The sequence below is a fragment of the Lolium perenne genome, chromosome 3, assembly GCF_019359855.2.
Source record: "Lolium perenne isolate Kyuss_39 chromosome 3, Kyuss_2.0, whole genome shotgun sequence".
NCBI classification, from domain to species: Eukaryota; Viridiplantae; Streptophyta; class Magnoliopsida; order Poales; family Poaceae; genus Lolium; species Lolium perenne.
Window position 1 is genome coordinate 29,066,623 of NC_067246.2, and position 14,450 is coordinate 29,081,072.

General features: G+C 46.6%; 2 protein-coding genes across 2 annotated transcripts; one reads left to right on the top strand and one right to left on the bottom strand.

The window, feature by feature from the left end:
* Positions 1 to 1,398: 1,398 nt before the first annotated feature.
* LOC139837494 (putative E3 ubiquitin-protein ligase SINA-like 6) lies at positions 1,399 to 2,568 on the bottom strand. Its single transcript, XM_071826921.1, has 2 exons — positions 2,209 to 2,568; positions 1,399 to 2,097 (listed from the first exon to the last, which is right to left on the bottom strand). The coding sequence occupies exons 1-2, from the start codon at positions 2,470 to 2,472 to the stop codon at positions 1,408 to 1,410; spliced, it is 954 nt and encodes a 317-aa protein (XP_071683022.1). The 5' UTR covers positions 2,473 to 2,568; the 3' UTR covers positions 1,399 to 1,407.
* A 1,083-nt stretch (positions 2,569 to 3,651) lies between these two features.
* Positions 3,652 to 4,932, top strand: LOC139837495 (uncharacterized). Its single transcript, XM_071826922.1, has one exon. It carries the CDS (start codon positions 3,887 to 3,889, stop codon positions 4,676 to 4,678), a length of 792 nt encoding a protein of 263 aa, XP_071683023.1. The 5' UTR covers positions 3,652 to 3,886; the 3' UTR covers positions 4,679 to 4,932.
* The last annotated feature ends 9,518 nt before the right edge of the window (positions 4,933 to 14,450 follow it).

Sequence of the window (14,450 nt, forward strand, 5' to 3'; positions counted from 1 at the left end):
TGGATGCCCATGCAAACCGGGAAATCAAAGGAAAGGATTATGAGAGGATATGATGGTGGAGACATATCTTGAGGGAGGATCCTGAAGAACATGAGGTCCATGTAAACCGTGGTTAACTGGATTTTCCTTCCTAATTATACGTACCTAATAATTAGGAACTTGCCCTATTAACGGCGTCATGTCACCAATCCATGGCATTGAGAATCCCGACTGTCCATCGTAGACTCTGACCAAGGAGAGGGTCAAGGTAGAACTCGAAGCAGCTAGCTTCCGGGAGAAGTTGGATCAACTCATGAAGTCCAAGGAGGCATTGAGGATGAAGACGTTGGAGACCAAGCTCCTCATCACCGACAAGAAGAAGGAGGTGAAGCTTGCCAAGGTGCAAGCAAGGCGGGAAGATGCCAAGTTGAAGGCCGAGCTTGACATGAAGATGATCGCACTCAAAGAAGCCAAGGCCATGAAGGAGCTCTTGGCCGAGAGAGGGATATCATGATTATGCGCACCGACGGCATGGACGAGGATCAGCTGGCGTGGTGGAACGAGACCAAGGCGGACATCATTGCGAGGAAGAAGGCTGCGCGTCAAGCTCGTGCTCAAGGTGAGTCTCCGGCGAGTGGTGGCGCCGGTGGCGATGGACTCGTTGATGGTTGATCACATTTGGGAACTTCAGAGGCTTGAACATTGCCTATGATCGCAATGTTAGACATGCTCTAAGATGATTTGCTTCTTCTGCAGGACCTCGTCCTAATGTTACATTATTTTTTGAAGAAGAAGAGGGGACGAGGGGAAGCCGTGGGAGAGTGTGAGTACATTATTTGCGATGGATCGGCCGCTGGTCCAGTAGGTTGTGGATCTCTCGTACGAGTACCGATGATCAAGTAGGTATTTGTGCTCTTGTTTGTACTATTTGATTTCCTACATAATTAGGAGTGGTACGGGGCAGGGCCACTGACGGTCTTTTCGAGGTCGTTGTTATTTTATTTTTTCCTTCCTTCCTTTTTTTTTCGAGGTCGTTGTTATTTTATTTTTCCAACCGCACGGATTGGTTGCCAGCTGAAGGAGGAGAGAATCGAGAGCTTGTGCACGGAGGCCAGTCTTGCGGCTGCTTGTGGACGTGTTCACACGGAACCTAATCAACCAGAGCGCGCGGTGCGGCCCGGGACCTCCGTCCGGCTGCACATGGCTGTAGTGTACATCCACGACGATGAAGACGTACCAGCTCGCCCTTGTAGGAGCGGCGCAGACATCCCGCCGCAGTGGATGTCGGAGTACTAATCTTTTGTTGCGTTGTGCAACCAAACTTCATCAGCTCGATGTCTACAATGGGAGATACACCAAGCTAAACTAAGGTACTGTATAGCATCTTAGACTATTACTACTAATGATTAGTGAGGACATCAACAGATATCAGAAAGTGGTCTTCCCGACGCGAACGTTGAGAGACAGCACCTTGGCCGGCCCAGCCCCGACGAGGTACCGCGGCGGCACCGTCAAGTAGGATGTCAGATCTCCCAAGACTACGGCTCCCGGCTTGGTGCTGCTCGTCGCCTCGATGTCTGCCAGCACGGTGTCCGTCCTGCGGTTCGCCTCCGCCGGCAACGGCCCGTTCACCCACAACCTGACGGTGTAACGAGGCCAAGGGCACGCCGCCGCACGGATGCAGACCGCCGACACGAAGGTGACCTCGCCAAGCGCACCCACGGTCAGGAGAAACACGTCGTCGTCTTCCTCGGCGCCAGTTAGCAGACTGCGTGCGGGCTCCGGCACTGGCACCTCGATCTCGCTGGTCTTGCCGTAGCAAAGCTTATGCTCCCGCATGGCGTGGGCGGCGACGAGGTGCTCGACGAGCGCCCGCGGCGGGGCCTTGAAGGTGCAGCCAGGCTCCGTGCACGAGCAGGGGGCGTGCGGGCACGCGTCCTTGTGGTCGTCCGCCTCGTGGTAGGTGATGAAGCGCCCACAGCCGTCGTAGTCGCAGATGGCCCTCACCGACGAGACCACGCCGTCCATGGCCGTGTTGGGGACGTCGAAGGCGGCGCCGTCGCACACCCCGCAACCCCCCGCGAGGCAGCCGTGGCAGGCCGCGTGCCCGCGCATGCACTGCGCGCCGGCGCATCCAAGAGATCAAATCAGCACACCGGCGGCTGCATTGCAGGCTGTAATGGAGTCGAACCGGACCGGCGGCGAAGCAAAGGAAGAACACGCGCGCACCTGGAACACCGGCGGCTTGAGCTTGCCGAAGCAGATTGGACAGTGAAGCACAGGGACGTCTATCTGTAGATCGATCTTCATCACCGCGACGTGTTCCACAGCCACGATAGGGCCGGCCGCTTGGCGCACGACGATCTCCTGCTTCACAGGGACACTAGGAAGCGCCTTCAAGTCCAGCCTCGGCTTCTTGGCGCTCTGGTCCCTGCCTTTCTCCATCGCCGACCTCGAGCCCCTGTTCCTCTCCTCCGACGCGCCGGCCTGCATCCTCAACTTCTCGGTCCCTGGTGAACTGGCTGCGAGGTGGAAGAAGGCTAGAAGAGCAAATGGCGTGGGATGGAGAGAGCCGGAAGCGGAAGCAAGGTAAGAGCATCTCCAGTCGCGTCCCCCAAATAAGGTTTGGGGACCATGGACAAAAAATGGAAGCGAAAAAAACTGTCCGGTCGCGTCCCCCAAAGCTAATTAGCGCCCCATTTTATGTCCGGCGTCTCCGGTAGAGACTCTATGTATAGAGTCTCTACCGGGGACACCGGACACAAAAACAGCGTCCACATGCATGCATGCAGCCCCTAGTCCCCACATGCTAGTCTCTTTCCCCACACTTTCTCTCACTTACTTTTCCCATATGGGGTGGTCCCCTCTATTAAAATGCATGCATCCGGACGCGCCGTTTTGAGGGACGCGGGCGAAGCTGCCTCTTTTTTGTGCAGATTTTTGGTCTCTTTTTGTCCGGCGCGGTCCCAGACGTGCCCCAAATCATTTATGCCGGACGCTTTTTGAGGGACGCGACTGGAGATGCTCTAAGGGCATCTCCAACCGGGCGACCCATCCCGCGCCCGTGCGTCCGGATGGGTCGAAACGGACAAAAACGCGGCCCAGCGCACGGACCCATCCCTAAAACGGATGGCCGCGGCGTCCGGGACGACCCAAACCCGGCCCAAATCTTGGATGGGTTTGCGTGGCCGCGGACGCGAAAGGCTGGTCGCTCGCGTCCTCCCCTTGTCCGCCCTGGCCCGCCTGTCTGCCACCCAAAACACAAGGCCGTCGCACACATCTTCCCACCGCTCCGCCGCCACCCACGGACCGGCGATTTGGGAGCGCGTCGACGCCGGCCATCGTCGTCGAGACGCCGGCAAGCGGGGCGGAAGCATAGGTCGAGGTCCCGCGCTGCTATCACCGAGTCGTAGCAGAGTTGGAGGACGCCGCCGCCGGCGCTGTTGTCCTCTCACCGTCGCGACACCTCCCGCCGTTCGCAGCTGCGCCGTTTCCGCCGGAGGTGAGCTCTCCTGCACCGTCTTTCCACCGCAAGTCGGCCGAGACGGCCATGGGCTGCAGGTCCCTAGAGAAGCATTTGGATCGCCTCCGCTCGCGAGGTGTTCGTTCAAATGCTCGAACTAAAATGTGTCCTTTTCGTATCATGGTGGACAGCGACGACGAATACTACTTCAAGAACTTCATCGACACGTCGTCAGAAGAGGAGTCCGACGACGATTTTTTCACGGATGCTGCGCTGCTCATCCACGAGCACACTGTCTCGCAAATCCCCGTGTTCCGGGGGTCGTTGCCGGGGCGCGCGGCCGCCTTGGACCGCAAAAGAGAACGCGGCCACGACCAGCTCTACAACGACTACTTCCAACCCACTCCATTGTTCGTGCCGCACTTGTTTCGCCGTCGTTTTCGGATGACCAGGCCGCTGTTCCGCCGGATAATGGATGGCGTCAAGATCTACGACGACTACTTGTGTGCGAAAGTGGATGCAATTGGCAAGGTAGGCCTCTCTTCGTACCAGAAATGCACGGCAGCGATTAGGATGCTCGCATATGGCGTTGCCGGTGATTTCGTAGATGAGTACACGCGCATGAGTGAGTCAACCGGCTTGGAATCGATGTACAGGTTCTGCAGAGCAGTGATCGGTTCGTTCGGAGAACAGTACCTCCGTCAACCTAATGCAGAGGACACAGCTCGTCTGTTGTCGATCAACGCTTCCAGGGGTTTTCCTGGGATGCTTGGCAGCATAGACTGCATGCACTGGGAGTGGAAGAACTGCCCCTTTGGTTGGCAGGGGGCATACAGCGGCCATTCTGAGGGGTGCACAGTCATTCTTGAAGCTGTTGCTTCCCATGACACATGGATTTGGCACTCATTCTTCGGAATGGCTGGCTCGCACAATGACATCAATGTGCTGCAGCGCTCTCCGGTGTTTGATAGGCTAGCGTACGGTCAGTCCCCTGATATGGATTTTGAGATCAATGGCCACCACTACACCAAGGGGTACTACCTTGCTGATGGTATCTATCCACCTTGGGCTACACTCGTGAAGACAATCCGAAACCCCAACTCAGAGCAGGAGGCAAGGTTTGCCAAAGAGCAGGAGGCAGCCCGGAAAGATGTCGAGCGGGCGTTTGGCATCCTCCAAGCTCGTTGGGCTATCGTCAGACACCCTGCCAGAGCCTGGGATGTGCAAACTCTGTGAGAGGTGATGACCGCTTGTGTAATCATGCATAACATGATTGTTGAGGTAGAGCGGGATGATTCACTCTTTGATAATGACTGGGAAGGCCAAGGAGAGTTGGTTACTTCTCAACGTGCTCCGGCATCATTCCAGGACATTCTTCATGCGCACCATGAAATTCGAGATCTAGCTGTACACAACCAGCTTCAGGCTGATTTGGTCGAGCACATGTGGCAGCATGTAGGCAACAATACTGCAAACAACAATGATTAAGCCTAGAGCATTTTGTATCGTTTTTTCATTTTATTTGAATAATACTTTATCCTTGATTACATGGACTATGTAATGTGTAATACATTTTGAGCATTTGAACTACTTTATATATTTTTTCTATAATTTATTTTGCGTTTTTCTAGTGAATTTACAAGAAAAACATACCATGGGGCGCCGCGACCCAAATCTGGCGCGTTGGGCGCAGCGCGCAACCCAAACGGACGCGCGAACGTGGGGTTCCGTCTGCGCGTCCGCTCGGGTACGCCCCAAAACGGACGGCCCAGCGCGTCCGTTTAGGTCGCCCGGTTAGAGATGCTCTAAAAGAAGCGGGGGATGAATTAATATTCGCCTCGAGTGATTGATTTGACAGTGGTCATGGCGTGGCGTGCGTCGCTTGCTCTGCCAGCACGACGGTTCCCAACGCGCGACGGGACAGGACATGGCCGTAGCTCTACCATCCTGCAGTCATTGGCCACTTTGACTTTGGGAGGACGTCACCAGTGCTTTCTCTAATTTTAGCTTTTTAAAATTTTACACTTTTATGTTTTAAAAATTTATGATGTTAAATATATTTTCATCAGAATTGTATGTAAAATGTCCCGTTAAAAATACTTCAAATTTTGATAAATACAAAAAAGGGATACACTGTTGTACTACCTCCATTTCAAGGAATAAGGCACCCTCGTTTTACGTGTTTTTTGTTTGATCAAGAATTACTTCAAATAGATAAACATTGTTTGTATTAAATTAGTATCATTGAAAGTTCTTTTCAATAGAAATCTGACGATACTAATTACATATAATATAATCAAGATTTTGTTGCTCAATTTTTATGGTCACAGGTCGTCTTAAAATACGCGTACGCCTTATTTCTTGAAACAGAGGTAGTAATACATAGCAGTAGCTGTACCGTCCTACACTCATTCGTGACTTTGATTTCGGGAGGACACTGCTACTACTACAACACGAAATGTTTTAGCGCATCTCTAACGTGGCGGCCATTTCCGTCCACGAGGACGAAAAATGCGCATGCACTCTGCTTTAGCGGGGCGACGTATAGTGTTTTAGCCGCCTCGCGGAGACACAAAACCAACGTAAATATACGGCAAGTTTGCGTCTCCGGCGGACGCCACACGGTTGCGTGTAGCGTCCGCTCAGTTCTCCAACGGGCCCACCCGACGCTGATCCTGGCTCGAGCCGCGCGAATGTAAGCACAACAACTGCCAGGTGGAGGGCAACCGCCGAAGTGGCAACCACGTCGATCGACGCGTGAACCGCCGAAATGGAGCGCCGAACCGCCGCGGTAGAGCAACAGCTGTCCTCTTCGATATATGCGCTGACATTAATCCCCGCTCAATAAGACTCATGCGTCTGTGCTAAGGATCTCCAATGGCCTGCCATGAGCAACCTATCTTTGTCATCGGACACCGACAGAGAGGGAAGCCACCGGGATGACGGTATTGGTGGGATAGAGTTGACACGCTGAGCAGTTCTAGCTCCCCATCGACGGACGGCGAGGAGGGATAAAGATCGAAGGAAGAAGAGCCACAAGGGCCGAAAGGGGGTGGCCCACGCGGCCAAGGAAATTTTTGATGCTCCATGCTTGTTTTGTTACAATTCTTATATGTTTTATGTGCACTTTTCCACACTTTTTAGCATTTTCTGGGAATAACCTATTAACACAGTGCCGCGGTGCCAGTTCCTGTTTTATTGTTTTGTGTTTGAGAAAAGTTGTACATGAAAGTTTCTCGGAATTGGACGAAAACAAAAGCTCGTAGTCTTATTTTTCCGGGACGAAGACGGAGCCGAAGGACACGCGCAGAGAGCTGCCACGTGGCGTACATAGGGCAGGTGCGACCCACCCTTGGCCGTGCACGGCCCATGCACCGGCGCCTCGTCGCCTCGTTTGCTCCGCCCTTCCGCCTATTTATTCCTCGTATCTCGGAAAACCCTGTGGACGAGAGCCTCCATCCACAAAATGTTCTGACGCCGTCGTCAACCAAAACCCTAGTTTGGGAGGGTTCTGCAGTCCATCCCGGCACGCTGCCGGAGAGGGAAATTGATAACCCACAAGTATAGGGGATCGCGGCAGTCTTCGAGGGAAGTAAAACCCAAATTTATTGATTCGACACAAGGGGAGGTAAAGAATACTTATAAGCCTTAACAACTGAGTTGTCAATTCAGCTGCACCTGGAAAAGCACTAGTAACAGGGGTGATGTGAAAGCAGCAGTAATATGGGAGCAATAGTAAAAGTAACACAAAGGCAGAGCGATAATATGAGAGCAATGGCACTTAATAGTTGATACTACTTCCAATGTCATGTAGAACAAGTATATGATGATGAAAGATGGACCGGGGTTCCCAGCTATCTACACTAGTGGTAACTCTCCAATAACAAGTGACAAGTGTTGGGTGAACAAATTACAGTTGGGCAATTGATAGGATTCAAAGCATTAAGTTAGAACATCCAGCTTATTAATCATGTAGGCCTGTTTTCCATATATAGTCGTACGTGCTCGCAATGAGAAACTTGCACAACATCTTTTGTCCTACCAGCCGGTGGCAGCCGGGCCTCAAGGGAATCTACTGGATATTAAGGTACTCCTTTTAATAGAGTACCGGAGCAAAGCATTAACACTTGGTGAAAACATGTGATCCTCACATCACCGCCATCCCCTCCGGTTGTCCCGATTTCTGTCACTTCGGGGCCTTTGGTTCCGGACAGTGACATGTGCATACAACTTGTAGATACAATCTAAGCAATAATTATAGAGCTTAAATCTAAGATCATGCCACTCGGGCCCTAGTGACAAGCATTAAGCATAACAAGATTGCAGCAATAATAACTTAACAAACTTTATAGATAGATTAATCATAATGTATCATCCATCGGATCCCAACAAACACAACACCGATTACATCAGATGGATCTCAATCATGTAAGGCAGCTCATGAGATCATTGTATTGAAGTACATGGGATAGAGAGTACCAACTAGCGACTGCTAGAACCCGTAGTCCATGGGGGAACTACTCACGGAGCATGATGGAGGCGATGGCGTCGATGGAGATGGCTTCCGGGGCACTTCCCGTCCGGCAGGGTGCCGGAACAGAGACTTCGTCCCCGAAACGGAGTTTCGCGATGGTGGTGGCGCCCTGGAGTCTTTCTCGGAGTTTCACAAAAGGTATCGTGTTTTTAGGTCGGGACGGCTTAAATAGGCGAAGAGGCGGAGTCGGAGGGGCCACGGGGCCTCCTCACACTAGGGCGGCGCGCCCCCCCTCCTGGGCCGCGCCGGCCACACGTGTGGGGCCCCCAGGGCACCCCTCTGGCCCCCCTTTGACTTTCTGGAAGGTTCCGGGAAAAATAAGATGTTGGGTCTTCGTTTCGTCGAATTCCGAGAATATTGCCCGAACAGCCTTTCGGAACCAAAACAGCAGAAAATAGGAACTAGCACTGTGGCATCTTGTTAATAGGTTAGTTCCGGAAAACGCATAAAATCATCATAAAGTGCAAGCAAAACATGTAAGTATTGTCATAAAACAAGCATGGAACATCCGAAATTATGGATACGTTGGAGACGTATCACATCCCCAGCTTAGTTCCTACTCGCCCTCGAGTAGGTAAACGATAAAAAGAATAATTTCTGTAGTGACATGCTACTTACATAACCTTGATCATACTATTACAAAGCACATGAGATGAATGAAGTGACTCAAGGCAATGATCTATAGTTGCTAACAAATAGATAACATATAGCACAACTTTTCATGAAGAGTACTTTCAAGACAAGCATCAAAAGCCTTGCACAAGAGTTAACTCATAAAGCAATAGATTCAAAGTAAAGGCATCGAAGCAACACAAAGGAAGACTTAAGTTTCAGCAGCTTGCTTTCAACTTTCAACATGCATATCCCATGGATAATTGTCAACATAAAGTAATATGATGAATGCAAATCAGCAAGTATGTAAGAATCAATGCACAGCTTGACACAAGTGTTTGCTTCTAAGATGGAAGGAAATAGGTAAACTGACAAAACATAAAGTAAAAGAAAGGCCCTTCACAGAGGGAAGCAGGGATTAAATCATGTGCTAGAGCTTTTTAAGTTTTGAAATCACATAGAGAGTATAAAAGTAGAGTTTTTAAGAGGTGCTTGTTGTTGTCAACGAATGATAGTGGGCACTCTAACTACCTCATCAACCAGACTTTCAATAGCGGCTCCCATGAAGGACGTTATCGCTACCAGAAGGTAGACCATCCTCTTCTCTTTTGTTTACACATGTATTTTAGTTTTATTATTTATGGATGACACTCCTCCCAACCTTTTGCTTACACAAGCCATGGCTAACCGAATCCTCGGGTGCCTTCCAACATTCACATACCATGAAGGAGTGTCTATTTGCAAAATTAAGTTGCTTGCTGATGAATCAGGGCAAAACACGTGAAGAGAATTATTAATGAAAGTTAATTAATTGGGGCTGGGAACCCCATTGCCAGCTCTTTTTGCAAAATTATTGGATAAGCGGATGTGCCACTAGTCCATTGGTGAGAGTCTCGTCAAGAGTAAATGACAAGGTTGAAAGATAAAACACCACATACTTCCTCATGAGCTATAAAACATCAACACAAATTGAGAATCATTTTGAAGGTTTAAAGGTAGCACATGAAGTATTTACTTGGAATGGCAGGAAATACCACATAGTAGGTAGATATGGTGGACACAAATGGCATAGGTTTTGGCTCAAGGTTTTGGATGCACGAGAAGCATTCCCTCTCAGTACAAGGCTTTGGGCTAGCAAGGTTATTTGAAGCAAACACAAGTATGATCCTACAGCAAAAAACTTACATAAGAACATATTGCAAGCATTATAATACTCTACACTGTCTTCCTTGTTGCTCAAACACTTTTACCAGAAAATATCTAGACCTTAAGAGAGACCAATCATGCAAACCAGTTTCAACAAGCTCTACGGTATTTCTCCACTAATAGGTTTAAACTACATGATGCAAGAGCTTAATCATGATCTACTTGAGAGCTCAAAACAATTGCCAAGTATCAAATTATCCAAGACAATATGAGGCATTTTCTGTTTCCAACCAAATAGCAATAAATGCAATAGCTCCCAACTTTTGTCATTGAACATTAAAAGTAAAACGAAGAACACAAGTGTTCATATGAAAAAGCGGAGCGTGTATCTCTCCCACACAAGGATTGCTAGGATCCGAATTTATTCAAACACAAACAAAAATAAAAGCACATAGACGCTCCAAGCAAAGCACATAAGATGTGACCAAATAAAAATATAGTTTCAATAGAAGAAACCTGATAAGTTGATGAAGAAGGGGATGCCTTGGGCATCCCCAAGCTTAGACGCTTGAGTCTTCTTGAAATATGCAGGGATGAACCACGGGGGCACCCCCAAGCTTAGACTTTTCACTCTTCTTGATCATATATCATCCTCCTCTCTTGACCCTTGAAAACTTCCTTCACACCAAACTTCTCATAAACTTCATTAGAGGGGATAGTACTCAAAAAACTTGAATTCACCTTGGTCCTGTAGTGACACATTGCAAGAACTCAATAAAACATTAGCTACAGCTCTCCACGTCTAGAAAGCCTTGCTTAAAATCCACAAGAGACAATGCAAAAAAACAGAGACATAATCTGCCAAAACAGAACAGCCAGTAAAGACGAATTTTAAACAGGTACTTACGTTGCTCAAATCAGAAAACTCAAAACTAATGAAAGTTGCGTACATATCTGAGAAACACGCACGTAAATTGGCATATTTTTCTGAGTTACCTACAGAGAAAACAGCCCAGATTCGTGACAGATAGAAATCTGTTTCTGCGCAGAAATCCAAATCTAGTATCAACCTTCGATTAGAGGCTTCACTTGGCACAACATTGCAATAAAATAAAGATAAGGAGAGGTTGCTACAGTAGTAACAACTTCCAAAACACAACAAAACAGTAGCAAAATAAACACATGGGTTATCTCCCAAGAAGTGCTTTCTTTATAGCCATTAAGATGGGCTCAGCAATTTTGATGATGCACTCGCAAGAAATAAGAGTTGAAGCAAAAAAAGAGCATCAAGAGGCAAATTCAAAACAAATTTAAGCCTAACATGCTTCCTATGAAAAAGAATCTTGTACACAAATGAATTCATGAAGAACAAAGTGACAAGCATAAGAAGATAAAACAAGAGTAACTTCGAAATTTTTAGCATATAGAGAGGTGTTTTAGTACCATGCAAATTTCTAAAACCATATTTTCCTCTCTCATAATAATTTTCAGTAGCTTCATGAACAAACTCAACAACATAACTATCACATGAAGCATGCTTCTCATGATCCATAAACACATAATTTTTATCAAGCTCAAAAATAGTGCGATTAAAACTTTCAAACACACCTCTATCAATAATATAACAAGATGGTTGATCAATCTCAAGAGATATGGGACTCATAGATAATGTCAAGACCTCTCCAATCCCATTTTCATTAGTAGTATAATTAATATTATCAAGTAACATAGGACCATCATCAAGAGCTTTATCATAAACATTTGCTACGCAAAATTCTTTAGTACCATGCATTTCGACATCAGGCACAAACAAAGCATTATCATAAGATTTATCAAAGTAGCATGGATTATCATAAATAACAGTAGCATAATTATTCTCACAAGTTTTACTCATAGGGAATATTTCAAGAGAATCCACAGGAACATAACATTCAACCTCTTTCGGTAAGCATGGAGGACAATCAAATAGTGTAAGAGATAAAGAGTTACTCTCATTAGAAGGTTGGCATGGGTAGCTAATCCATTCTTCCTCCTTTTGTTCATCACTCTCCTCTTCTTTTTCATCCAATGAGCTTTCGTGTTCATCAATTTCCTCCTCTTTTTCATCCAATGAGCTTTCAGGTTCATCAATTTCTTCTTCCACAGGTCCCTGCAAATTGTGAGTGCATTCTTGTGCATTAATGAGTCTCTCTTTATAATCAATGATATAAGGATTATCAGTGTAACTTTCATTGCAAAAATTAAGGATAGAAGAGACATAATCTTTAAGGTCCTTACAAACAACACAAGTTTCATAATTTTTAACCATGAAGGATTCTATCTCGTAGGCTCCCATAAATATGACAAATAGTTCTACCTCTTCAAACCCAAAATGAATATAGCTATTTCGATTATAGTTCTTAATTAAAAATTCCTCACTAAAGCCACATTGAAATTTAAGATGTTTAGTGTCCTGTTGAGAGCAACAGTTTATATCATGGCGTTTAAGCAAGATTTTAGCAATTGTATTCAATTTTTCTATCACAAAGACTCATCACTTTTCCCGCTCTTGATTCTCTATAATTATTATAATATTCTATAAGCTCCAAGTAGGTTATGGGTTCTCCCATAACAGCAGTTTTTAATTTTTAGGTTTTTCAAATTTTTATGGATTTTTGGGTATATGAGAAAAGTAAAACAATACAAAAAGAAACTAGACAAAAGTAAACTAAGAAAAATAAAACAAGACAGAAATAAACTAAGCACAAATAAACTAGACAAAAGTAAACTAAGCAAAACAAAATAAAATAAAATAAGAACAGAGATAGAGGTAGAGTGTACTCCCCAGGTGAACTTATGAGTAGAGCTATGCCTCCCTAAGAACGGCGCTTAAAACAGATCTTGATAACCCACAAGTATAGGGGATCGCGGCAGTCTTCGAGGGAAGTAAAACCCAAATTTATTGATTCGACACAAGGGGAGGTAAAGAATACTTATAAGCTTTAACAACTGAGTTGTCAATTCAGCTGCACCTGGAAAAGCACTAGTAACAGGGGTGATGTGAAAGCAGCAGTAATATGGGAGCAATAGTAAAAGTAACACAGCAGCAGTAGCAGTAATATGAGAGCAATGGCACCAGAAGATAGTTGATACTACTTCCAATGTCATGTAGAACAAGTATATGATGATGAAAGATGGACCGGGGTTCCCAGCTATCTACACTAGTGGTAACTCTCCAATAACAAGTGACAAGTGTTGGGTGAACAAATTACAGTTGGGCAATTGATAGGATTCAAAGCATTAAGTTAGAACATCCAGCTTATTAATCATGTAGGCATGTTTTCCATATATAGTCGTACGTGCTCGCAATGAGAAACTTGCACAACATCTTTTGTCCTACCAGCCGGTGGCAGCCGGGCCTCAAGGGAATCTACTGCATATTAAGGTACTCCTTTTAATAGAGTACCGGAGCAAAACATTAACACTTGGTGAAAACATGTGATCCTCACATCACCGCCATCCCCTCCGGTTGTCCCGATTTCTGTCACTTCGGGGCCTTTGGTTCCGGACAGTGACATGTGCATACAACTTGTAGATACAATCTAAGCAATAATTATAGAGCTTAAATCTAAGATCATGCCACTCGGGCCCTAGTGACAAGCATTAAGCATAACAAGATTGCAGCAATAATAACTTCACAAACTTTATAGATAGACTAATCATAATGTATCATCCATCGGATCCCAACAAACACAACACCGATTACATCAGATGGATCTCAATCATGTAAGGCAGCTCATGAGATCATTGTATTGAAGTACATGGGATAGAGAGTACCAACTAGCTACTGCTAGAACCCGTAGTCCATGGGGGAACTACTCACGGAGCATGATGGAGGCGATGGTGTCGATGGAGATGGCTTCCGGGGGCACTTCCCCGTCCCGGCAGGGTGCCGGAACAGAGACTTCTGTCCCCCGAAACGGAGTTTCGCGATGGTGGCGGCGCCCCTGGAGTCTTTCTGGAGTTTCGTCAAAAGGTATCATGTTTTTAGGTCGGGACAGCTTAAATAGGCGAAGAGGCGGAGTCGGAGGGGCCACGGGGCCGCCTCACACTAGGGCGGCGCGCCCCCCCTCCTGGGCCGTGCCGGCCACACGTGTGGGGCCCCCAGGGCACCCCTCTAGTCCCCCTTTGACATTCTGGAAGGTTCCGGGAAAAATAAGATGCTGAAGGAGATATGCCCTAGAGGCAATAATAAAGTGGTTATTATTTATATCTTTATGTTTATGATAAATGTTTATATATCATGCTATAATTGTATTAACCGAAACATTAGTACATGTGTGATATGTAGACAAACAAGAAGTCCCTAGTATGCCTCTTAAACTAGCTTGTTGATTAATGGATGATTAGTTTCATAATCATGAACATTGGATGTTATTAATAACAAGGTTATATCATTATATGAATGATGTAATGGACACACCCAATTAAGCGTAGCATAAGATCTCGTCATTAAGTTATTTGCTATAAGCTTTCGATACATAGTTACCTAGTCCTTATGACCATGAGATCATATAAATCACTTATACCGGAAAGGTACTTTGATTACACCAAACACCACTGCGTAAATGGGTGGCTATAAAGGTGGGATTAAGTATCCGGAAAGTATGAGTTGAAGCATATGGATCAACAGTGGGATTTGTCCATCCCGATGACGGATAGATATACTCTGGGCCC